The sequence below is a fragment of the Glandiceps talaboti genome, chromosome 7 (assembly GCF_964340395.1).
Source record: "Glandiceps talaboti chromosome 7, keGlaTala1.1, whole genome shotgun sequence".
Classification (NCBI taxonomy): domain Eukaryota; kingdom Metazoa; phylum Hemichordata; class Enteropneusta; family Spengelidae; genus Glandiceps; species Glandiceps talaboti.
Window position 1 is genome coordinate 10,699,874 of NC_135555.1, and position 27,778 is coordinate 10,727,651.

General features: G+C 35.6%; 1 protein-coding gene across 2 annotated transcripts; it reads left to right on the plus strand.

Annotated features, from left to right (window-relative positions):
* The first annotated feature begins 73 nt into the window (after window positions 1-73).
* Window positions 74-27,234, plus strand: LOC144437196 (5-oxoprolinase-like). Of its 2 annotated transcripts, none has more exons than XM_078126084.1 (30): window positions 74-303; window positions 2,582-2,773; window positions 2,883-3,014; window positions 3,439-3,545; window positions 4,645-4,760; window positions 6,371-6,503; window positions 7,214-7,326; window positions 8,089-8,177; window positions 8,729-8,846; window positions 9,581-9,723; window positions 10,717-10,845; window positions 11,786-11,898; window positions 12,621-12,791; window positions 13,320-13,463; window positions 13,621-13,759; window positions 14,455-14,634; window positions 14,972-15,109; window positions 15,530-15,640; window positions 15,974-16,075; window positions 16,505-16,679; window positions 17,229-17,338; window positions 17,720-17,794; window positions 18,858-19,004; window positions 19,667-19,801; window positions 20,412-20,561; window positions 20,765-20,839; window positions 23,157-23,239; window positions 23,561-23,721; window positions 24,360-24,457; window positions 25,535-27,234. In XM_078126084.1, the coding sequence occupies exons 1-30, from the start codon at window positions 115-117 to the stop codon at window positions 25,709-25,711; spliced, it is 3,945 nt and encodes a 1,314-aa protein (XP_077982210.1). In that variant the 5' UTR covers window positions 74-114; the 3' UTR covers window positions 25,712-27,234. The 2 variants fall into 2 exon arrangements, with proteins under 2 accessions (XP_077982210.1, XP_077982211.1); XM_078126085.1 differs by lacking the exon at window positions 20,765-20,839 and adding an exon at window positions 20,900-20,974.
* The last annotated feature ends 544 nt before the right edge of the window (window positions 27,235-27,778 follow it).

Consider the following 27,778-nt stretch of genomic DNA (forward strand, 5'->3'; position numbering starts at 1 on the left):
AGGTTAGACCCGCGTGTGTGACCTTAATGATCTTTACGAGGCTTGTTGATATATGCATTTGGTACAATCGATCATTGTGGTCGTGATCGTGTTTGCACACTGAAGGTCCACAGAATGGCCACACGGAAAGCGATGAATTCGGCGATCGGCAAATTCTGTTTTGCCATCGATCGTGGTGGAACGTTCACTGATATATATGCAAAGTGTCCGAATGGAAAGGTTCGGGTAATGAAACTGCTGTCGGAAGATCCTAGCAAATATCCAGATGCACCCCGAGAAGGGATCCGTCGGATCCTTGAAATGGTAGGTAGTGGAAAGAGATGAGGCAGACGGTACATGTATACACCCATGATAGCATGAGCGAACGCATCACCAACAAGTCCCGAACAATTGCATGTTTATGTCTGGGTATTATCACTGGTGTTGCGTACAAAATGCAAGTCACGATGACTAGTGAGTTTATATGATGTGCTGATAAAACACATGTATAAACTAAGAACAACCATGGGTGGGTGGTACTTCATTGTAACAGCCTAGGAAATTACCTCTTTAAAGTTTAAGTTTAGGCAATATTTTTTAGGATCACTTTGCTCCTGGATGTGATCAAATTAAAACAATGTATACATGTATGTATACAGATTTAGCACAAAAGTTAAATTTGCATTTTATAACTTCAACACCGTTCACCATTGTCATAACAATGCTATGTTTTACCTTTTGAATAAGAATAACCATTCTGTGTTGTCGAATGACAATGTTCAAATGAATGCTCCCCATTATTATATATGTAATAGCCTCATTGTGTTGCCTATAAAAGTTTTGACTTCAATTCTGCGAGCATGGGTGGTACATCCATGGTTAAGCTTTAATTTATATATAGTTAACAAATATGTGAATGGGCTTTAAAAATTGGCAGTCAAATGCAACAGACATTGAAATTTCACTTTTGAAATGCCAGTAAATTTAAAAGGTCACATGCAGAATGCTTATATTCACTGATATTGGACTATTGATCACCTGCAAGTGCCGTTACTGGCAATCGCCTTGTCTGATTATGTATGTTTATTTTATGTTTTCTCTTTATTTTATATTGGCAAAGTATCCCAAAATGAGACAATTAATAGTTTTGAATATCTTTCACAAAGTAAAAGTGTTGTGGGAAATTTAAGTACTATATAGCATACTGAACTGATGGCAATAAATGCCTCTCCAACGTCTATGATTATAGCCAGAGTGATTATAGCCAAACTTATTGATCATGACATGGCAGAGGGGTGTGGTATTGGTACCGTTGTAGTAATACCGTATTGTCCTGTGTCACAAATTGTGTGCAACAGCATTTGTGTGTGTGTGTGTGTGTGTGTGTGTGATCATTTTATGAGAAAATTTATCATTACATAGCAAGTATTGTAATCTACTTTATTTGACATGCAGAAGATGATGAAGGGTCAAGATAAGACAATAGAAAAAACTCTAAGAAACTCAGATTTACATGGTAAATATTTCCAGTACATGCATGATGTACCAACATTGTTGATAAAGTAAAAGACTAGTCAAAAATAACCAAGGAAATTATGAATTATACTTTTTTGTGTTGGAAGAGGAGGCCAAGTGAAACAAAAATGTGTATTTGAGTTGACAAATTGTTAACTTGACAGTTGTTTTGATATGTGTGAATGCGAGCTGTCCAAATTGTGACATTTGCTATTATTTATGAAATGGCATGTTATGCAAATGAGGTCTAATGTTGACTTAGGTCAAAGGTCATTAAAAAGTACTGTTTACTTTTGTCATGTTTCAATGTTCCTTTTTTTCAGACTAGAGTAAGACCAGGACATTGGTAGGTAGATGATAGCTAGGTCAAATAAAACATGTGGTTCCCACGTAGATTTACTGCGCCAACTGTAAACTTTTTTATGCTTTGTGAAAAATACTATGAAAACGTTTTAAAAAATCAGATAAATAAAAACTGGACTCATAATTTTTTTTTTACTAAACTAATGCTCATTTGACAATGACTCAGTTATTTGTGTCTCGGAAAGACACATATCATAATTTTTTGTTTCTAAAATGGTGGCCGTATTTGTATCATATTCCCATGGTTGGGGGTGGGGTTACTCATATAGTAAAGGTATACACATATGTACTGCAGTTTTGACCCTCTTTTCGACTAATGTAGACTTTTGACTTCTGATTTGTCAAGCATTATGTAGAGGTTGAATTCCCTCTTTTAATGCATGTGCAACCTTTGACCCAATACTTTAGACAACATAGTTTCAAAGTTGCAAAGATTTTCAAATATTTCAAGATTTTTTCAAAAACTTACTTTCCAGGTTGCCAAAGTTTTTCAAGGCTTTTCAATCCTATTTTCAGACAAAGTATAGAGATTTGACCTGTAGTTTCTGGCTGAAATATTGACTTTTGATTGCCAGTTTTTGATTTTTGTTGCATTTGGGCTTGGAAAAATAAATTTGCCATGGTACACCTGTACTCAATACCCAGCCAAGTACACCATCCCATCCCCAGGATCATATCATTATACTCCAAGTTATAAATAATTTGTACATTCTGTCTTTTTCAGGAAACTGGTCAGACAATGCCCGCATCAGAACCACTAGATACTTCCTTGATTGATTGGATCCGAATGGGTACAACCGTGGCTACTAATGCTTTACTAGAGAGGAAGGGAGAACCAATGGCCTTGGCTATCACAAAGGGGTTCCAAGATCTTTTATATATTGGAAACCAAGCTAGACCCAAAATATTTGATCTTGTAAGTGTCCAAGAAGTATTAGATATTTTTGATATAATTTATTTGTCAAAGCAGTCCTTTCATTCCCTAGATTCAGGCAAGCTGTATAAACTTTTATTTTCTATTACAGGAGATTGTGACACCGGATGTTCTATACGATGAAGTTGTGGAGGTTTCAGAGAGAGTTGTCTTAGAACAAGATAAGTGTCAGGTTGAAAAGAAACCTGGGTTACAAACAGTGACCGGCACAACAGGTGAAAAGGTGAGGGAAAAAATTATTCACAGCTGAGAGCAAAGTAACCAGGGAAAGAAAAAGAAATAGTTTTAAAACTCAATGAGTGAATTGATCAATATCACACACAAAATAAGTTATATTGCACCACAAAAATTGATCATTCAATCGATCAATCATTCAACCAAATAATAAATCAATCAATCAATCAATCAATAAATCAATCGATCGATCGATCAATCAGTTACATGCTCGCTGCCCCCTGTGCTATCACATGCAACAACAATATAGTACATGTAATTTGGTTTGTGTTCATTATACTTTGTCATTACAAACCACAATACTTATGATATCTTAGAAATTTGCTGTCAATTTTTCTGATCAGTTGAAATATCTTGACTGAAACATAATACTAAAGAATTGTTCATTGTAACATCTTTTTTATTTGTTATAGTTGGAGGTGTGGCAAGCAGTTGACAAGGAACAACTCCGAAAAGATTTACAGAAAGTTTTAGACAAAGGTATAAAAAGTCTTGCTGTGGTCCTGTTGCACTCATACACGTAAGTTTTTCAAAAGTATGATGTGAAATAGATAAGAAAAGGAAATGGGACATTTCTTAGATTATATTTGAGATTCAAAATATTTTGACAATGCCCAAATATCGTCAACTTAATATAGTATGTGTTTCAGAGAGAACAGTCTGTATATTTTACTCGTAGTTTGTTCAAGAAAACTTCAACCTGCTCTCAGTTAACATCAAGAAGACAAATGAGCAGTCACCATGCAACATTTTATTACCCTGGTAGTTGAACCTTCATTTTTCTAAGATAGACACCAACTATAACTATTGTCGCAACATGTTGAGACAAATGATAAGCTATTGAATGGATGTTGGTTTAATTACGGTATCAGCAGGGAGGCATCTCTGAAAACTAGTTTATTTAGAGTTCCATGAACATGAAATACTGTTTTGAGACTTCCAATATTTACACTATCTTGATCACGGGGTGATTAAAATCACACAACAGAGGAATCGCTATCACCCACTTGTGTAATCTATCACATTGAGTAACAATATATTTAGTTTGCGTCTGTCTTAGTAAACCGAAAGCTGGAGTACCAGTGTCCTAATTGAAGAATAACACAATCTCAGAATTTATCTTTTACTATACTTCAAAATGGTTACCAAAAACTATGTTAATTTTGTGGGAATTTAATAGGTAGATTCATTGTTTCCTTGAAAACGCGATGTGAACAACCACATTTCTGTGGTGATTTCAAAACGATTAGTAACAAAGTTCAGGAGGTAAATTGTGGGAGATTTTAACTACTTTGATTTCAAACACTTTGGACACTAAGTCACATTCTTCTTTAACATCACAGATATTTAGGAGTGTGAAACTATCAACACATTCACATTCAGATTCACATTCAAAGATGACCTCCAATGTGAATATGTTGGTAGTTTCATACTCGACAGATATTTAGTGTCATAGAATAAGAAGTCATACCAAAATAATCAGTGTTTTAATTGATTACTGTGATATTGAATTGAACACTATAAAGATTGTGAAAAGAACAAAATTATTTGAAAAAATTTATACAATAAAAATAACTCTAAATCAATGGAAGCATGTTTTCTGTTTAATACATACACAGGTTTGATGGGCATGAGTGTGAAGTTGGTGATTTGGCCAAAGAAATGGGATTTACACATGTATCACTGTCTAGTCATGTGATGCCTATGATTAGAGCTGTACCCAGAGGTTTCACTGGTAAGTAATGTGTTTACTCTTACATTTTGTGAGACAGTAAGATTTGTATTTTTTTCAGGGTTTTCTTTAAAATGAAATTCAGTCAGTGCTTATTTCTGCCTTTAGTACACTTGTATTGATTACTGTTATCAACTTAAAGGAAAAGTTCAGTCAGGCTTATTTCTGCCTTTAGTACACTTGTATTGATTACTGCTATCAACTTAAAGTAAAAGTCCAGTCAGACTTATTTCTAAAGGGCCGTTGTGCCGTTCTGATCCGAGCCAGGGGTAATAAATTGTAAAGCGCTTTGAGCACGGTGTGGGAAAGCGCTATATAAGAACCCAACATTATTATTATTATTATTTCTGCCTTTAGTACACTTGTATTGATTACTGTTATCAACTTAAAGGAAAAGTCCAGTCAGGCTTATTTCTGCCTTTAGTACACTTGTATTGATTACTGCTATCAACTTAAAGTAAAAGTCCAGTCAGACTTATTTCTGCCTTTAGTACACTTGTATTGATTACTGTTATCAACTTAAAGGAAAAGTCCAGTCAGGCTTATTTCTGCCTTTAGTACACTTGTATTGATTACTGTTATCAACTTAAAGGGAAAGTCCAGTCAGGCTTATTTCTGCCTTTAGTACACTTGTATTGATTACTGTTATCAACTTAAAGGGAAAGTCCAGTCAGGCTTATTTCTGCCTTTAGTACACTTGTATTGATTACTGCTACATGTTTAAAAGTCCAGTCAGACTTATTTCTGCCTTTAGTACACTTGTATGGATTACTGCTATCAACTTAAAGTAAAAGTCCAGTCAGACTTATTTCTGCCTTTAGTACACTTGCATTGATTACTGCTATCAACTTAACAGAAAAGTCTAGTCAGACTTATTTCTGTCTTTAATACATTTGTATTGATTACTGCTATCAACTTAACAGAAAAGTCCAGTCAGACTTATTTCTGCCTTTAGTACACTTGTATTGATTACTGCTATCAACTTAACGGAAAAGTCTAGTCAGATTTATTTCTGCCTTTAGTACACTTGTATTGATTACTACTATCTACTTAATGGAAAAGTCCAGTCAGACTTATTTCTGTCTTTAGTACACTTGTATGGATTACTGCTATCACCTTACATGATTTTTGAGGGCTACTAATACACTTGTAATTAGTAAATGTTGAAAAGTTGATGCCACCAAGCCATCTTTGCATCTGTGTGTATGTTTCTGTGTATTGTCCATTGATAAACAGCCATTTTTCTGTCATGCATATATCTATATCACAAATATACGCTGACTCTGAAAAGTTCATGGTATGTCACTCACATCATATCTGAGTCATCCATGGACAATTGTCAATCAAGTTCTTATAAAATCCATAATTTGTACAAATCTATGAAAACAAAACCCAAGGAGACATTTCAGAATCGATGCAAATCTGGCATACCATGGAAGTTGCTAGTATGTAGCTTGAGCTGATTATAAAATGTATAATACATTGTACTCTCACGGTCACAATCAAATATATAGACTTTCCTTGAGTTGTCGAAATATTTGAGTGGTGTCTTCAACAAAAAACTCATCCTCACCAGGACATCTTTCTCAAATGTTGTTGTCTTATTTTTTCAGCCTGTGCTGATGCTTATCTGACTCCCCACATCAAGACTTATGTTCATGGTTTTGCATCAGGTTTCAAGAATGAATTAGAAGGCTGTAGGGTGCTATTTATGCAGTCAGATGGTGGGCTCACGCCCATGGACAGGTAAGTCACATGGTAGTCATGTGATGTGCTGTCTGCGCAGTTTGGTTGGTTGTTGCTGTAGCTATAAAGAGATGGAAAATATGGAACTATGCAAATCTGTTCAAGCAACATGAATTTCATTCCTAACACTATCCTAAAAGCATGTTGCTTTGCAGCAATGAAAATAAAAAATCTGTAAAAAAAAAGTTGGATAATTAATTAATTTATGATAATTCTAATAGTAAATAGCCTTCTACTACATATCTTTTGTGATCAGAGCATGGGCACAGACCTGTATCAACACAACAGCCCTATATAACTTCCTCAACTCCCTGGGAGCATACAATCCATTGCAGTTTTTATAAGTGCACAGGATCAAAGCATTCATATATCAACAAACCTGTCCTGCCAGGTCCCCAACTTTACAACTTGGTTGACTGGGGCACAATCATGGTTCAAATCTTGCCCCAAGGACTTCAAGTCTTTCAGAAACAAATGGCAACGATAGGGCTCAAATGTGCTACCTACAGATTCCAAGTCAGCTACTTTAACCATTAAGCCATCATAACTCAATATGAATTGGATGTCTATTTGATAAAATATTTGATATTTAAAATGACAAATATCAGTAAAATTTACAAGTTGTTCACAAAGTTCACTTAGAAGAAATCTATTGTAGGAATCTATGGCATATATGATCTTATAACTAGATCTTATGTCTATTTTTACAGGTTCAATGGTTCCAGAGCGATACTATCAGGACCAGCTGGTGGGGTCGTAGGTTACGCTGTCACTACATATGGAAAAGAAAGCAATCTACCTGTGATTGGTTTTGATATGGGAGGTAAAAATAAAAAATTATTAATATGTAGCTAGTCAAAAGAGGATTGAGGTTTGTGTAGAATAGCATGACTTGTTTATTTCTCAAATAAAAAAATAATTTATCCAGCTTGGTTTGTGATCTGTTTTGTACCCACTGATAGTAAGAAAATGTTAGTCTACATTGGATGACCATTTATTCAAATTCTAAATGATTGGAATTCATCCAAACCTGTGTTTAGAGTTTGTGAATAATTAATGTAGTCAGTTAGAACAGTGTTTCACTATACATCTTTATTCTATGTTTACAAATGAAAAACTATCAGTTTCCTTTGGACGTTTCATATACTATAGAAAGATTGTTTCTTTTATTGGTTCTGATTTTGAAAGTACAACCAACAGCTCTGTTGATATATAAATGGATTTTCTGGCACTTGTAATTGGCTACCGTTGCAATCAAAATCACATTTGGCCATGATTACATCATATGGTAGGTACAAGATCCACTTTGATGTTACTTGATGGTAATTTCAAATTTAGAACTGATTACTATGCTTCCAAGTTTCAAGGGAAAAAGACTTGGCTTGGTATAGAGACCTTCTGGAGATACTAACACCTATAAAACAAGTCTCTGCAGGGCTTGGTGTGGAGAGCTTTTTGAGATAGCAACACTAAGACAAGTCGCAGGGCTATAGACTGATAGTTTGGAATGCAGATTTTGCTGAGAATGCAAATTTTGTGTCAGTCACTGACAAAGTTGATATTATTATCTGGTTCTTTCATATAGGTACATCTACAGATGTGAGTAGATATGAAGGCCAGTATGAGCATGTCTTTGAAACAACCACAGCTGGTGTTACAATTCAAGCCCCACAGGTTGGTAACCACGGAGATGCAAGATCTCAGTTCAGTATCAGTCTTACCTTTTTGTACGTGATGGTCTCCCATGCTCAGTAATCTTTTGATAAAAATTATATTCTCTCTTTGTTGATTTTGTGATAGCTGTTCCCACATTAGAATGGCATTGTTCACACATCCACATTCTGACTGTAGATGGCACTATTTACATTTAGCATTACAATACATATACATGTACCTTATTGCAGACATACAGATCAAATCTGATCAACTTGAAACTGTACTCTAAACATCCCTAACCCTAATGTCACAGTCTCCTTCAAGTTGTCTCAATACTTTTAACACAAACTATGGTACACAAAACATGCATTCTTCAATTTTTTGCATTACTGCATTTATCATCTTATTGTAGTAAAACAAAGCAAGTGTTCAAATGTATATGTGTGAAACATACCGTTTGAATCAAAATATTTTATCTACAAACTAGAAGTCCAACCAACAGTCTGATGTACAATTTTCCATTTTTCATGTCATGTGTAAGTTTAGTTCATTATTATTCTCTTCAATAGCTTGACATCAACACAGTTGCTGCTGGTGGAGGATCTATGCTAATGTTCCGTTCTGGTTTATTTGTGGTTGGACCTGAATCAGCTGGTGCCAATCCAGGACCTACATGCTACAGGAAAGGTAAACCTACAACAAAACCAAAAAAATAGTGAAACTTTGTTGCATCATTTTTCAAAAGTCTTTATATATATATATATATATATATATATATATATATATATCCATTTATGGAAAAGAACCATGAAGTGATCATAAATTAATTTGTCAATAAAAGTACATGAAATTAAGATATAATTATTAATTGTTAGACTGTTAAATACAACCAACATTGGAGTGCCATTAGCAGTGCTAGGCACCATAGTGGACCTTGTCAGAGTGGCAGCGCCCTCTAGACGACAAGTCTTGAAATATGATTTGACACTAAATAGCTTTTCCTTTGATTTATATTTCTAAAAAGGTGGTCCACTCACAGTGACTGATGCTAATCTTGTATTAGGACGACTACTACCAGAATACTTCCCTAGAATATTTGGTCCCAAAATAGTGAAACTTTGTTGCATCATTTTTCAAAAGTCTTTATATATATATATATATATATATATATATATATATATATATCCATTTATGGAAAAGAACCATGAAGTGATCATAAATTAATTTGTCAATAAAAGTACATGAAATTAAGATATAATTATTAATTGTTAGACTGTTAAATACAACCAACATTGGAGTGCCATTAGCAGTGCTAGGCACCATAGTGGACCTTGTCAGAGTGGCAGCGCCCTCTAGACGACAAGTCTTGAAATATGATTTGACACTAAATAGCTTTTCCTTTGATTTATATTTCTAAAAAGGTGGTCCACTCACAGTGACTGATGCTAATCTTGTATTAGGACGACTACTACCAGAATACTTCCCTAGAATATTTGGTCCCAAGGAAGACCAGTCTCTTGACAAGGATGCCACTGTGAATGCTTTCAAGAAATTGTCAACAGAGGTAGCATAATCCTATTTTACATTGTGTAAATTATGGTGCTGAAATCAAGCAGTCAGATACCTGTAAATTATGCATTTTCTTTTTGTGACAGTTCACAATTGATCAATCAATCAATCAGTCAATCAATCAATCAATCAATCAATCAATCAATCAATCAATCAATCGGTCAAATGATTAGTCAATAGATCAGTCAATAAATCAATAAATCAATCAATCAATCAATCATATCAATCAATCAGTCAGTCACATGATCAGTCAATAGATCAGTCAATAAATCAATAAATCAATAAATCAATCATATCAATCAATCAATCAATCAATCAATCAGTCAGTCAAATGATCAGTCAATAGATCAGTCAATCAGTCAATAAATCAATCAATCAATCAATCAACCAACCAATCAATCAATCAATCAATCATATCATTCAATCAATCAATCAATCAATCATATCAATCAATCAATCAGTCAGTCAGTCAGTCAGTCAGTCAGTCAATCAATCAATCAATCAATCATATCTATAACAAGCCAAACTCCAGAGCATTGTTCTGCCCAGAGGCAAGAAAGGGTTAGACCATACCATAAGCTTTGTTCAACACTAAGTCTTGAGTCTCATTTTGAAATAACCCAGTCTGAAGGCCTGATGGATGTCAAGCAGAAATCACTTCCAAAGTTTTGGGGCAAGATGTGAAATGAATGAATTCTGCAGATGATTTGTTTGTCATTTGCTGTTGTCAGCAGATTCATGTTGTAGAACGTAAAGTGTGACTGTGGGTTATAAGACTGAAGAAGATCACAAGTGATGAACTGCTTTGTATAATGTTGAAAAAAACGTCAACCTTTATGCACCAGAGGACTTATTTATGGTTTTAACCTGTTTGTACCCTAATTATTAGGGTACAGGCATAGTACTTGCATGTGTCAAACGTAGTGTTTGCATGTGTCAAGCATAGTGTTTGCGTGTGTCATACATCATATTTTGTATGTTTATGTAGGTAAATGAATTTCTGTCCTCTCAACCGGAGGGGACCCAGAAAGAGGCTCTATCGGTGGAGGAGGTTGCCATGGGTTTTATACGTGTTGCCAATGAAACTATGTGTCGACCAATCAGAGCACTTACTCAGGTAAGTGATAAACTGTTGCTGAGCAGCAAGGATAAATATGCAAATTAAATCTACATTCATTTGGAAATGTAGTTGATCAGGTGTTTCAGACTATGTTTCTAGCTATTTATAAGAATTATTATTTTTCAATGTTGGAGGATTTTTAAAGAAGAATATATTGTTTCTTTAGCTGGAAGTTTTCAAATCTGACATTGTTAAATTTCTGATTTTAGTTTGATAACAATTTAAGCCAATAAGGTTTTATTGAAATTGTGATAGTGTGTTACAATATGTAGAGATGTTGTTGATAGTCGTACTTAAAGGTGCATGTTTCAGTCCCCAGGTTCTCACATTAGTGTTCTCTTATCAGTAGAGCCATAAGGATTACATGGGATCATTCCTTTTTCATCTGTTTTCCGTTAAAAAAAACTTTGAACTGCTTGTGCATTATAACCTATGTAAGTCATTCAAGCTGATGAATATTTATGATTAGTTTCTGTCAATTTATTCCGATTGAAATATACATACAAATTGATGTCTATACCTTTACTACTGATCTGATAGACTTTTACTTATGGTAATGGGTAAGGTACCAGTACCCATGATTGTTACTGTGAACAATTTATCCGTTATTGTGGACTTGCCAGTCTTCCTTAAAGAACAAATACATGGTAGGGAGGGAAGGTGGGGGTGGGCAGTTTACTGCAACTATTCTAAAATTAGACATTGTTTGAACCAAAGCACTGGACGCTTGCCTGTGTATTAAAGTGCGCTAACTTGAGGAAATATGGTAAATAATAAAGTTCAGTCCTTTTTTAGAATTAGCCGACTTTTAATCCTTTAAAACAGTGAGAGAAATAAACGCTTCAAAGTGAAGCTGTAAGTGATATCAAACATGTTCAGTCAATATCTCTCCAAACATGTTCAGTCAATATCTCTCCATTTTTTTTAATTATTGTAGGCCAAAGGATATGATACATCCAAGCATGTCCTAGCATGTTTTGGTGGTGCTGGAGGTCAACATGCGTGTGCTATTGCAAGGTCATTGGGAATGTCAATGGTATTCATTCACAGGTATTTGTTTGTTTATATATCCTATTATGGAAAATTTACTGTAAAGCCCCAGTCACTGTAACGTTTTGCTATTTTCTGTTAATATTTGCCCAATGAGAAATACCCCAAATCATTTATAGTACTGTATACACTGGCTATCCAATGCTGAAGTTTATTTTATGTTCATTACATGGTTGATATTGAATACGTATTCCCCAGAATGCATGTACCAATCAGTATTTGGAGCAGATGGCAGAATATATTTGTCTTCCAAAAAACTACGGAAAAGTTATAAATCCGTAGCACACAGGAGCGCTCACAAATCTATTTGTACAATGCATTTCAATGGAAGATTATGAAACGCTTATGAAGATTAGGGGAACGCTTGGAATAATGACTTGAACAGCCAGGGACGATTACTCACTCATATAGAGTTCAAGTCCATAGGTGTGCTGCCAGGCCTGGATGACCGGGATAGCCTTTGGACTGACTGGGAGAGCTGTGACAGTTCCACCCTGACATTATAGTGAGCGGGCAACATATTCCTGTCATGTAGTCCCAAACCTGAATGGAATTCTGTAGAAATGTGTGGTTGTTTTTATTTGTGTATGTGTTTGTATAAAAAAAATGTGCTGGGAATATGAAAAAAGTGAAAGAACTGAATCATAATATGATGAACAGAAGCATACTCACAACATTTTTGATAAACAGGTTAAATGCTTCGAATGTGTCTACTTTGATAGGTATGCTGGCATTCTATCAGCCTTTGGTATGGCATTAGCGGATGTTGTCCATGAAGCGCAGGAACCCTGTGCCTTGACGTATCAGACAGAATCATTTCAATACATTGATGACAGGATAGAAGCTATGAAGAAGAAATGTGTAGAGGAGTTAGAGAGGCAAGGATTTGAAAGGTAAAGTCTAGTGGACTTATTGTACAGTATAGTATATTGAAGATTGTAAAAAAAAATCAGGGCCTTGTTAGACCATACTCTGTGGGGTATGCTGTGTTGGAGCGCCCTCACACATCTGCCAACCTCTTTCACAAGAAGCAAGGCCATTGAGGATAGAGTGACACTCTATATCTTACAGTCTAGGTCGACCATATGTCATCCTTTAAAGGGGAACATCACTCCAGGAAATAATGGTATATTCATTAACTTTCAGTTCTGGAGAATCATCTCATGATTTCACATCACATAATTTTTGCTCACTTGCCAAGAAACACCAAGTTGAAACTTTTTTTCACCTCCTTTGTTCTTTCAGTCCTTACACCATTGCGTCATTTAGTCATACACACATGAATATTTATTAGATGAACAATGGATATTCGTGACTCCGAAGTGCTTATTTCCTTCAGACTTTTTTAAAGTCATAATACTAATACATACAGCATATCAGAATGACAAGAATAATCATTCGATGTTTTGTTCTTTTACTAGGTCACATATTGAAACTGAAGCATTCTTGAATTTACGCTACGAGGGCACAGACTGGGATCTGATGACACCAGCTACCGATGCTGAGTACAAACCACATGCTGAGAGCTGTCAGCATGGTGACTTTGAGAAAGCATTCACTGATAGGTAAGTCACAATGTCAAAAGAGTTAGCTTGGGTGGCTAGGAATCTGAGGGTTGCAAGTTTGAGCCTCATTTCTGCCATTCATGTGGTTTAGGAAACTGCATCACCTGTGACTCAGTCAACTAAATATGCTGACTTTTGTTACTTTCTGTACATATAGATATAAAAGGGAGTTTGGTTTCACTATATCTGGTCGTTCTATTCTTGTGGATGATATTCGTGTCCGTGGTACTGGTAAGACATACCTAGATACAAATGAAGAAGTCAAACCCAGTGGTAAAACACCCAGAGTAGAAACAGTAAGTAGTAGTTAAACTTAATATACATTTCAAAAACCTAAGCACATTATGAGAGACAACCATATTGTTTTCTGATGTATGTTTTTTGTCTGTATGCAGTCAACACATGCATGCCCCTTCTCTGACAGCTGTAAGTCAATTTCATTCAAACCTTTTTTTACAAAGATGAAACATTTTAAGATGCATAGTTGGATTATTTGGCAGTATGGTAAGATGGTTGTCATTGTAACCAGAAAAATTCACTAGATCGATATTTTCGAATTGTTGCATAAAAAACCAAATGCAATTATGCTATGTAAATATCAGAACTGTAGAAGTGTATAAGTGGGACCTGGTAGGACAGAGGTTTTTATGTGAAGGATTTAATTCTATACACAGACTGCTAGGGTTGCAAAGGAGATCTCTATCATTTATACAGGAAGGATTCTCACAGGGCTGTAACAGACTGTTTTTACACCGTAGCAAACATTCTGTCATCAGTGAATGGAGTGCAATGCAAACTCCTTAACTACAGACCATGTGGCACACAGGGCTGCTACTGTACAGGACTGCTAACACCCCTGCAGCAGCCCTGTCAGTGTTGCAGAGCTGTGAACTTTACTTGTATTATGTTTTTTGTCCCCCCTCTTTTCTGAAAAAGTAAAAAAGTGAATAAAGATAACTTGAAGTATTGATATGCATATTTTATGTTGTAGGTCACCAAAGCTTACTTTGAAGATGGTGGAATGCTAGACACTAATGTGTATTTACTAGATGAGTTGTCATGTGGTCATAACATACAAGGACCTGCTATATTGATAGAGAAAAACAGTACTATTATAGTTGAACCTAACTGTCAAGCCTCAATTACTAAACATGGAGATGTGAAAATACAGGTACGTGTTAGAGATTCATGCATGTGGATGGATTGATAGAGGGATTATATTAGTAGATGGGTTAGTGAGTGTGTGGATGGGTGAACTGGTGGATGGGTGGGTGGGTGGATGGATGGACTGATTGGTAGGTGGATGGATGGATGGATGGATTGATGGATGGATGGACTGATTGTAGGTGGTTGAGCCGATGGATGGATGGATGGATGGATGGATGGGTGGGTGGGTGAGTGGATGGGTGGACTGATGAGTCGGTGGATGAATTTTACAGAACTTTTCAACTTTTAGGTCCAATCATTCTAAACAACTTGAAACATGAATGTTGATGTATTTACTGTAGATTGGCAGTTCTAAACTGAAGGTGATAGGTACAGATCTTGATGCAATACAGCTCTCAATATTCTCACATCGGTTTATGTCAACTGCTGAACAGATGGGCAGAGTTCTACAGAGAACAGCTATATCTACCAATATAAAGGTATGGTGTATTAATATAAAGTACAGGTGTAGTTTTAAAGTGTGCGATAGAACTGTAAGATACACTGCTGGAGGAGTTTATAGGCCTACCCCTCTCATTAGGGTGCAATTGTCTCATGGATAACATGTCTCACAGTCTAGTGTGACACAGGTCGAGTGTATAAACCTGTTTCGCATAAAACCTTGATAAAGGTATTTTAGTGTAACGTTGTTGTTGATACATCTGTTTTATAGCATTGTCATTTCAGTATTGTAAGGGTTTCTCAATATTTTAGGTGGAATGGCATCAATCTACTACAAAATCTCTTAGCTCAGAAATATTCCCAGATATTGACATCACTTGAAGTGTGTTAACCCAGATGTAAATAAGGCAAATGTTTAATGAGTTTAACAGTTTGATATTTTTGTCTTTGCGATTTAGGAACGTTTAGATTTTTCATGTGCCATGTTTGGTCCTGATGGTGGATTGGTAGCCAATGCACCTCATATACCTGTCCATCTTGGTGCTATGCAGGAAACTGTACAGTTCCAGGTGAGATGTGTTTACTTGAATCATGTCTGACATTTCATTCCTGTATATTAATCCCGCACTAGCTGCAAGTGGAGTATTTTTTTTCCATCTAAAAAACCTAGAACATTTTCATAGAAATTGTTCACTTACTTATAAAATGACATTATACCTGTTAATAAGTTGTTGGTTTATCCTATCTAGCAGGTTGAAATCGTTTCTGAACACTTGATTGTGAATTTGGCACATATTGATTTCAGAGATTTTAGTTTTGAGTCCACTCCCAAAACATTTGTACAATGTTCTGTGTATAGTTTATACACACATAGTTTATACTTCACATTTTTGTGTCACTAGATGGCTGCCTTGGGTGATAACCTTCATGAAGGAGATGTGATTCTAACTAACCATCCCAGTGCTGGTGGCAGTCATCTCCCAGATTTTACAGTCATTACTCCAGTAGGTGTCCTTCTGTTGCTTTGACAATATGAGGAAAATCTCTGAATTTTGTTTACACTCTTTGTAACTATTTTTAGAAAGAAGTGTGGTGTGAGGGTGTCCTAAATCAGACTAAAAAAGTCTCATCATGAATATCAATTGCATGTGAAATAAATTCATGGGTTTTGAAGAATTGCTTCATCATAACAATACAAAATGACTGATAATGCCATCAACTTTTAGCTCCAAATGCTAGGAAGGGGCGGTGTCAGGTTGCTTGAAGTATGCACAAAGACCATAAAGTTTACAGATTGTGCCCCCTCTATTAGTAAACAATGTGTAAACCACTATACATGGCCCAACAAAACACAGACTCTTGTGGTTGAGCAGACTACAAGTAAGGTCTCTTCTAAAGATATCAATAATACTAATAACATAATTTTTTCACAGGTTTTCTATAAAGGTTGTGAAAGACCTGTATTTTATGTTGCAAGTCGTGGTCACCATGCCGACATCGGAGGAATAACTCCAGGTTCTATGCCTCCAAATTCTAAGTCTCTGGACCAAGAGGGCGCTGTCTTTATGACATTTAAGGTTGTAGAAGATGGCGTCTTCCAAGAAGAAGGTTAGAAATCAGTCCATCAAGGTTCATACATGTATCTCCAACCTTTCTCATGTGAGATGTGCAAAGAATCAGGAATTTGGACAATCTTATTAAAATCCTTTTTTGTTCACATCTACCTTCAATTTTTGCTTGATCTGTCTTTCATTTTACATGTTCATGTTTTGGTCTTGTTTTCTACCCCAACTTCTGACATTTTCATTACATATAACGTTTCACATGAGACTGCGTTAAAATTCACCATTTAACCAATGAGAATTCATCTTACCATAAATTAACATCGATGACAAGATGTCCCAATGCATTGTACAAAAGGTCCAGACTAGAAAAGTCAATATCTCCATTGATATGGTAAACAAACACACAACGGGAACTGATAAAGTAAATGTTCCAGGATAAGTAACAAATCATGTTTAAAATTCACAACCCAAAATGTGACATTTACATGGAGTTTTTCAGATAAAATTTCATTTCACTCTAACTGTGTTTACCTTATGTAAACATAGAGTTGTTCAAGTTTATTTATAGTTCAAATTTCTGTTTTATTGACAGCTCTCATTGAACAGTTGATGGCACCAGGAAAGTTACCAGGATGTAGCGGAACAAGAAATCTTGCTGACAATCTATCTGACATCAAAGCCCAGATTGCTGCCAATCACAAAGTAAATTTTGAAAACTCAGAGTTAACCCCCTCACCCATGTAACTTTAGAATAGCTAGGCAATGTGATCACCCCCTCCCACACCAACTCATGAAAGTACTGCTCTAGAGAATGCCAGAAGCACTTGTGCACATACACTGTGTCACTAACATGTAATGATATCTGTCATATGAGTGCACAGTACTCCATAGTAATATACTGTCATACATGGAAACACAGAATCGTTACATCTGCGTCTGTAAGAGCTAAGTACGTTATGTTGAATGCCTATACATGTATGCAGGTTTTCTAATTTTAATAGCTCACATTGTATGTAATGTGACACCCACTGTGAACTGTAGAATTTACAAATATTTTTAAAACTAATACTTTGACTTTTTCAGGGTATATCTTTGATCACTGAACTCATAGATGCATATACACTGGATGTAGTACAGGCCTATATGAAACATATACAAGTAAGTCAGTGTTCTACATGTCATTCTAGGCCTTCAGTTTGTGCTTGTTTAGATTGATATTTAGTTTCTTAGATCAGATTTCTTTTTGATATTTTACAAATTATAATTTGTACAATATTGGTTTGTATGATTAGAACATTATGACAACATAGATCAATGCTTTGTCACCAAAGCTCAATATAATTATATTATAGTCAAACCTTCAGATGTTCAGAAAAGAAGCACTATTAATGTTTTCAAATGAGACAAATAAACAGAGGCTTTTGCCGTGAGATCATCCATACTTTGGTATTTAACTGTACATGTAAAACGTACTGATTTGAAGGAGTGGAGATTAAACAGCCCAGCTTTTGTATTTTCCAATTTCCAAAAGTTTGAATTTTTCCATAATTCTGCGCACACATTTATAAAAATGGATTTTTGGTATGTTGAAGTACATTTGATGTTGTTTAACATTTTATAACAATATTTCAATTTCTATTAAATTGTTTGTTTTTGGTCAGTAACCAGTTGGGCAGCAGTTTTACAGGAAAGTTACAACTAGTAATACTGAAGTAAAGCACTTTCTCTATGTGATACACTTGTTTATGGCATTCACATCAAGTGTAAATGTAAACTGTTTGTTTATTTACAAGCCTAGCATGTGGTCTTTGTAATATGGTCAATTAGCAAATGAAACAGTATACTTTTACATTTGATATGGATGCTATAAACGATTGTGGTACATACAGAAAATGCTTTACTTGGATGTTATGGGTTGTACTTGATATGAATGCTATAAACGATTGTGGTACATACAGAAAATGCTTTACTTGGGTGTTATGGGTTGTACTTCACTTCTACGTTAGATCATATCAAGCCTGTTTCTGCACTTTAAGTAATATTGTGACTTTCAAAGCTGGGCAGACGACAACTATGGAAGTCAGAGTCAGTGCAGAAAACAGGATAATCAGGATCCCAGTTTTATTTCATCAAATTTGTCATAAATCACTATGATTTTGATGAATATTTCAAAGTGATTTATTTTTCTCACTTTAATATGCCTTCTTTCTTTCTTTCTCAGAGTCATGCTGATATAGCCGTACGTGACATGTTGAAGGCGATAGCTAGACAAACCAAACAAGAGACAGGACAAACAAAACTATCCGCTGTGGATTATATCGATGATGGTTCTCCATTGGTGCTCAATGTTCATATTGACGAAAAAGAGGTATTTTATTATTGATATTTTATAAGGAAACTAGAAAAAAAATGTAGGTACCTGGTAGTACAAGTCAGCACATTGGGTCTGAGTCTTTTGGATAAAGGTTCGGTTTTGGGTTGTGCAGGCAGGTGGGAAGTCAGTCTGGAACTGGAACATTGATGCTGAGTGCTTGTTGGTTGAGCTGTGCGAGAACTGTAAGTTAGGTTGACGGTGAATTGTCTCACACGGACAGTTTGGAAGAGCCAAGATTATTGGCGGGTCATTCCATAGATATGTAGGTAAAACACTAGCGGTGTACGCTCTAAGTTTTTTTGAGACTGAGCAACTTGAGGAGGAGGAAAAAAATGGAAAGTGTGACATGGTGGCTGCAAAGGCTGGAAGCAAAATCATCTGTTTAACGTTATTTGGGATGTAGGTAACTCGTTTTACCTGCTCTTGGATGCCAAATAGAGAGAAATAAAACTCTATGACAACATTTCATTTAATCATTAATTATACTTTATTTGTATATATTTTCTGTTTCATTCTTGATGCTTGGATAGAAGGTTGCGCTAAACATGAAACATTTGTATTCAAAAATGAACTAGTCTAAGTTTCCCATAAAAGTCACAAAACAACAATTTCACTCATTTTGTCCTAAATTCTCTATTTATTTTACCTTTCAACAGGGCACTGCTGTGTTTGATTTCAATGGAACGGGTCCTGAGGTTTATGGTAATTTAAATGCACCCAAGGCAGTGACGTTATCAGCTATGATCTACTGTTTGCGGTGTATGATTGGACACGATATACCTTTGAACCAGGTATGTAGAAGTATGAATTTACCCATCTTTCTTGTCTTCCTTGGTACTCAATTATTCATCAAATGGTTTGATATTGTGAATTTGAATGTACTTTATTTAAACTACCAAATGCCTGTGTTGGAAGTAGGATTAACATTTTGGTGAAAGAGAAAAAATACTATAGCTACTGGTACATAAAGGTTGGTCCAGAACAGTGCCATGGTGCAGAAATATAAGAACCTGGGATTGAATTGTGGCCCTTTATAAGCTGCATTCAAAGTAGGAATAGTAAACGGCAGCTATCTGGCATAGCTATAGAAGAAGTTGGTCTAAAATAAAGGAATGATCCTTTGTAATCAGGAGATAAGATTATAGAAATGTGAGAACCTGGGATTGAATCCTGGCCCTCTAAGGTAAAAGGTACACATATACACATACTGATGATAACTCATACCAAGACCAATAGGGAGATATGTAATACTTCCATGGTGCTGTGTTATGACATTTTTCAGTTGAAAATTTTCCTCATTTTCATCATCTGTTTTATGTTTAACTTCTATTTGTGCTAGCACTGGTAACATTGTACTGTTGACTAAAATCAATATGAAAATTGCAACATTTCCCCTTTTAGGGTTGTTTGAAACCAGTACAAGCAATCGTACCAAAAGGCTGCTTCCTAAATCCAAGTGACACTGCAGCAGTCGTAGGAGGTAATGTACTCACATCTCAAAGGATAGTTGATGTAGTATTGAAAGCATTCTCAGTCTGTGCCGCATCTCAGGTGAGTAATTCAAAGGAAATGCAGATTTTGAAAATAGCTTGCATATTAATGATCTAGTTGCATAAATATTTGGTTTGCGCTTGGTATTTTACAGGGCTGTGTGAATACTATTGTAGCACTAAAGTCATGTGCCTAACTCTCATTACAGGGCTGCATGTGTACTATGGGTAGCACTAAAATCATGTGCCTAACTTTCATTACAGGGCTGCATGAATAATACCACATTTGGTGACAAAGATGTGGGGTACTATGAAACAGTAGCAGGAGGAGCAGGAGCTGTAAGTCGTTATATTTTTATTTGTGACTTCTAGTATAACGTGTTGATTTCTGTACTCTAGGGGTGTATGAATGTGACTACCCTTGGGGATGACCACCTCGGCTACTGTGAAACGGTGTCTGGAGGGGCTGGAGCTGTAAGTTAGCTTCATGGCAACACATATAGCAGTGATAACGTAGAATAGCTATCAAAGTGTAGTGTTGGGTTGTGATGATGTAAAATGCAATATCATGAATCTGCTGCATAACATGCATTTGTAACTTTTCATTGATAATGGCAAAACCATCTCAGCTAATTAAAGTTGTTTCACATCAAGCTAAAATGTCATTCCAGGCAAAATGTTAGTAGTAGTAGTTGTAGTTGCACAGCATTATGCATTTAGATTATGTAAATTTATGTAAATAAGGTATTTTACGCTGCGTTGCAGATCTCACGAGATATGCAAATATGCCTAGCAACAACGATTGTCAAACACGTGATTTTGGTCAAGCTTTTGCCATTACATGGCCATGTGCGATGATGTTGAGAACAATAGTGTTGTTAAGCAGTTGACCACACTCACGTGGTTGCTATGGTTGCAATGGCTCATGTAGGATCATGTGAGATTTGCCACAAGACGAAAAACGGCTTATTAAGTTTAAATTTCAGTAATGGTTTATGGTTGCTTAATACTGGTAGTTAGTGGTATTCACATTCATGCACTGCAAATTATAAATATGCTATAGATGTCGATAACATAGAGATTAAGCAGAGCCTACAAGAATGTGATAACTATGACATCATCATATTTTGTCTTACATCATCAAAATCTGTAGATGACAAACAAGCAGGTTTCTTGTAAATGAAATACATGAGCATATTTTTGGCCATAATTTCCACATTTGCTGTCAAATTTGGCAGAAACGATTCACGTAACACTTTATAGCTGACTTGTAAAGAATGACGTTTGATCCACTAATATCTACTAAAATATGCTATGTTTTGAAATACTTGCATATCATGTATGTCAGCTAGGCTGTATGATATGACAAGTCATGCCAAGCCTATCAGCTTGTGAAATGTGTTGACCGACACATGAGGGCACCCTGTCATGGTGTTACCTTACAGACTACGAGTCAGCCCCTGTGAGCATTGAGTGCCATGCAGTGACAAAGATGAGCACTCCTCAGTATACCTTTCCAAGTCACATTTATCATGATCGACACCGGATTACAATTTCACATAGCCGTGTGTCAATAGTATGTCCTGTCAAAAAAAAGTGAAAACTTTATGTCACTAGTGTAACAGCCTGCATACCTCGGGATGGCCGTAGAACATGTATTGCATGCAACAGGACTGGGAATCAGACTTGCATTTGAATTTTTAAAAAAATTAATTAAGAGGGGAAGTTAACAAATTAATGATGGAGAACTGAGTTTAAGTTTTCAAAATCACCGTAAAATCATGAGTTTCAGAAGTGTTGCTTATAATTACACCAAGAATGAGAAGTAGTCTCTCACTATCATCACTTTCTCCTAAACTCTGCTTAAACTCTCTCATATCATAGTAATTATGATTTTACATGAAGTTCAGTGTTGTTACGTAGTGTTTTACTTCTTAAAGCATCTCTTTTCAATGAAATCTTAAAACTCGGTGAGTGGTTTCAACCACTGAATTTTTCATACAAAAATTAAAATTTCACTTTTTATAATTTGTATTAACTGGCAAGTAATTGAGTTATGCCATTTTTAGTGCTTTTCATTCAAGGCAATTCATATTGTGATAGATTTAAATCAATATTGGAATTGAAATATAAATGGGGTTTATAAACATAGTGTAGTATTCACCTTGAAATTAGATATTTTTACATTTGTACTGATTTTGCTGTTGCTTTGTTCAAGCAAACTAAAACATGTCCTCTGTTAAAATGAAGAGAGAAAATTGGAGTCACCTTACAAAGTTTTGAAATAAAAGTCAAAATGGCATGATTTTACAATCCAATATGGCCACCAAATAATAAATAAATAATGAATAATATAATAAAATACTTGTAAGGCGGCAATATATCAGAGCAAAATTGCTCAGAGGCACTGTACAATGCTAAAAAAGGTGTTGTACATATGTATGTAATATCGCTATGAGAAAATATTTAGATTGTTGTTTTTCTTGAAAACAAGACAGTGAACCCCAAATTTCTTTTATTATTTTGAAAAGATTAGGAACAAGCTTTCATACGGCAAAGTTTAGAGAAATTTGAAGAACTTTGATTTTCTTGGGTATTGGCCCCCGAAATGCATTCTATTGTATGTCAAATGTTGTTTGATTTGTTCCTGAACTAGGGGCCAACATGGGATGGTCGGAGTGGTGTACACACCAACATGACAAACACACGTATCACAGATCCAGAAATACTGGAACGAAGGTAAGGTAGTCACATCGTAATTGCAAAAATACAACCGTTGCGACTCTTAATTCATGTTTTGCTTCGGTCTAGAAAACAGTATACCAGTAGTGGGCCTTTGATATTCTTTTGACAGAAGAGATGACTTAGCAGTCTTTAGATAAATCTGTTTGGATAAATGAATACAAAATGTTCATGGTGACAATTGTTTCTTCAGATTGGAAGGTTATTTGCCCTCACCCCTCCCCCACCCCTCACATCAGGTGTATCACAATCCAGTCCTCGTGTAAACACCCATACAGTGGCAGTAACATATACTATCTTTGTGTAATTTGTATATAGATATCCTGTCATACTACGTTGCTTCAAACTCAATGTAGGTACAGGTGGCAATGGTCTGTATAGAGGTGGCGATGGTGTTATCAGGGAAATGCTCTTTAGACGACCCCTGACTCTTTCAATTTTGAGCGAGAGAAGAGCCTACAGACCATATGGAATGAAAGGTATGTGAAGAATCAACATCTCTAGAAACGTCTTCATTCAAGTTACTGTAGAAAGAACTGTAGATAAGATATTGCTGCCCAATATTTTTTCTTTTTTCAGCTATGAAAAATGTGAGTGACCTAATGTCACTATGGGTAGCTAGACGAGTAGTGTCGTGACAAACACTTAAAACACGAGTATTCTCAGGCTGACTGAAGAAAAATGTTGTGGAATATCATAATTATATCTCTACAAGCATACATAATTTATGAAAAATCCTGAAAAGAAATGGCTGTTTTGAATGTTTTAACTCACTGCAGAACCAGTGACATAGCCACATGTTGTCATAATGATCTGGAGATAAATTACATATTTTTTGTTGAAATGTGTATAACTTTGGTTGTGTGAAGTATACTGAACATTTTTCAACAATGCATGTCTCCACAATCATGTGTGACAAAAACTAAAAGTTAGAATAATCAAATCACTCCAACATAAGACGTACAGGTGACAAAAATCCTATTATTGCATTTCCTTTCAGTACATATATTAGGGAGTAGGAAAATAGTTTTTGTTAATAGTGATGAAATTAAAAAAACATTGAAGGCAAGAAATCAGTAATCATCGACTATCTTCTTTATTTGTGCTTGGTTTACAGGTGGTGAACCTGGACAACTCGGTAAAAACTACCTCATTTACAAAAGTGGTCGGATGATCAGTTTAGGCGGGAAAGCATCGGTTAATGTAGAGGCTGGGGTAAGTGCACAGAAAGTGACAGGTTTTATTTTGGAAGTGTCATTGTTTTCATCATTTTACTACCAAACCAGAAAGACCATAGAGTTTCAATTAGGTACTCCAATGTTTTTGTTACATACAGACACTGATACCATGTACACAATGAAATGTTACATTTTATCTGACTGTGAACACAAATAAACAGTTCTGTGTTTGAATCTTCCTCGTTTCATCTGACAGTGATGTTGATTTGTGGTCACAGTGAGATTAAATATAGAATTTTATATGCCTGCACGCTATAAGTGTCTGTATTTTGTTTTATGTAATTAGTAACAAAAAAATGTGTGTGAGACATAAACATCTTTGTGCCGCCCAATTGAAACACTATCGTCACTCTGGTTTGGTAGTAAAACACATTGTGCCGCCCACTTGAAACACTATAGTCACTCTGGTTTGGTAGTACCTTTCCTTCTTTCATTGCATTGGACTATAATTTGTTTGTCAATCTTCTTTCTTGTTTTGTTAAAGTTATCATTAAAGTGGCACATATGGATGAGGATTAGGTATTTATTTTCGATTTTTAATTTATAAATTAAAAAATCCAAAATAAATACCCAATCCTCATGGCCACTTTAAGTCACCTAATTTCAATGTATACATGTACAGAACTTTGATAGGAATAATTTGAATACTTTATGTGCTGCAGTAGTTGTAATGGTACATAATATTCGTGCAGCTGTAGTTTCATAAATGGTTAGAGTTGTGGTGGGGAATCTGTAAGTAACCAGTCTCAGCCTCACTGCTGCCATTTTTTCTGAATGCTATAAGCCATGAACAACCATTGTCAACCCAGCTGTATAAATGGGAACCTGGTAGGATAGAGGTTATGTGAAGGATATAATCCCATGTACACACAGCTGCAGTTTAAGTTATTTAGGGTGGTTGTGCCATTATAGGTCTATGCAGTGGATGATAATTGTAAAAGTGCTATGATCATGACAGCTGTTATGGAAAGGTGGTTTAAAATATATCCCATAATTAACTTGATAAAATAGTCACTCACAGTAATTTCTCTGAACATTTCACTTCAATTGACAGGATGTATTCCAGTTACAAAGTCCAGGTGGTGGTGGCTATGGTGTGCCAAAAGATGACAATGATGTTGACCCATCGGAACCTGCTTCTAAGCGAAGAAGATGCGATGCAGTTGGCAGTCAAATTTACCATGAAAAGGGTAGCGTTCATGCTTTCAAATTAGCTCAGGAACAGGCATAGAGAAAGCGGAATGTTTGCTGTTAAATGGTAGCTCAGAAATTATTGTACCTTGTGAGGAAGTTACGTAAAGCATTTTGTGTATACATAACATTTCTGTATTGACCAAATATCAATAAGGACATGATATATACTTTGATGTTGGTGCATAGACCATTCAGTAAACAGCGCCATCTATTGAGTACAATGATGTAAATGAATGAGACTCTTGTAATTTGCATAATTAAAATGAACTGATGCCACTAATGTAGTGGAGATGATGTTACCATTTGTATGGCATCAACCAACACTAGAGGGCGGTGTTTAGCTCAGTCGTTTCTTTGATATTTTTAGACTTTAGAAACATCTATGCAGCCGGGATATAATTATGATGCATTATATAATCTATATAATGTGCTTCTGCTTGAATATTTTTGAATTTTTATCTAAAAAGTGCTTTGGCAAGTTTGAAAATTATATTTCATGTCTTTGGTGCTAACTAGTAGGAAAGGACTGTAAAGAAAGCCAATTTTATACTAGTTAAAAGTAATGGTATATACATTTTGGTCATCAGGGTACTTCTTGACAAAGTCTTCTGGGTGTAGATAAACAGTCAAAATTTTGACGCATATTGAAATTGGAAAATACGCTAACCCAACACAGAGAGTGTCCTTACATTTAACAATAACTACAGTGATTCTGTTTCTATTCCATTGTAAACCAATCATGAAATGATTGAAATGGACATTAATACCTTCACTGTTATGTAACAAGAATAGTATAATTTGCTTGTAAAGCAAGCCGTGAATCAATCAATCACGTTTAATTTTGTAAGTTATAGAATCTAGGTCTTCATATATGTGAACCTATATAGTACAGATTGGAATCATTTCACAATAGGGCTAGAATAGGGCTAGCACAGTGGTAACACCAGGCTGGTATTAACATCTCAACAGCATGTATTAGAAGGGTCAATACTTTGTACCAACCCTATATGTTGATACCCAATAGCACGGTGCAGACACTGGGTTGGTACTAACATCAGCATGTCTTAGCAACTGGAAGGGTTAAATTGCCTGCACCTGCAATACGTTATACAATAAATCGATCCATCAAATTTTTATAGCACCAACCTCCAGGGCTACGTTCTGTACAGTAGTATAGAGGGGTTAAAGCACACTGTAAGTATAGAATGTAAGATTTGTCATGTCACTCTGCCCTCATTGGCCTGCTGATGTGAATGGGGTTGACTGATGTGTGAAGGCGTCCTATCATGGCATACCTTACAGAGTAACTGTAAGCTGTGGTGAACAAGTAAATCATCAGTTTTGTTTATGAAACAGTCCTAGGCAAGCTTGGTGTTAACACCAGACTAACACTGGGCTGGCAAACCAGAAATGATTCTTGAACTCTACATTACTATATGAGGCACAGTATCAAACTAAATAATATGAACAACGCAAACTGTAATGAAATTATATTAGATATGTAGAGAAAAACTGAAATAATTGAAATAACATCAATAGATTAAATTCCACTTGGTTGTTGGTCTGATTTTTTAATTGGGAAATAAAAGTGCAATAGTGAAATATTTTAGTCTTGATTCACATTATTTTATTAGAATTCTGACATCATATGTACTATTCTCATTAATTCAACATGTAAGAGTTAAAATGGATGCAAACTTATGTGATTTTTTTCTCCAAGTGAATGACAACTTGGCTAAATACTACCCATTTTCTGCTGGAGTCAACATTGCTCTGGTAATTACTGTAAGCCTTCGGTTTGCTAAGATAGACACAAACTAAAACTATTGTCGCAAAATGTTGATACAACAGTGATAAGCTATTGAATGGATCTGGATGGTTGTTTCATTATAAGCTCAGTTGGGAGGTGTCACAGAGTTTTATAAGTTCCGTGAACCTGCAGTGTACTGTTTTGGGACTTCCAATGTTTACACTATGTTGATCACAGGGTGATTACAGTCGCACAACAGATGGACCAGCTATCCCCCACTTGTGTAATCTATCACATTGAAGAACAATAGATTTAGTTAGGCTGTTTGTGTCTATCTTAGTAAATTGAAGGATG

Excerpts from the sequence above, each read along its gene's own strand:
- LOC144437196 (XM_078126084.1), top strand. The coding sequence starts at position 115 with ATGGCCACACGGAAAGCGATGAATTCGGCGATCGGCAAATTCTGTTTT. Across the intron at positions 19,802-20,411 it reads ACGATATACCTTTGAACCAG|GGTTGTTTGAAACCAGTACA; the intron begins GTATGTAGAAGT and ends TTCCCCTTTTAG. Across the intron at positions 20,840-23,156 it reads TAGCAGGAGGAGCAGGAGCT|GGGCCAACATGGGATGGTCG; the intron begins GTAAGTCGTTAT and ends TTCCTGAACTAG.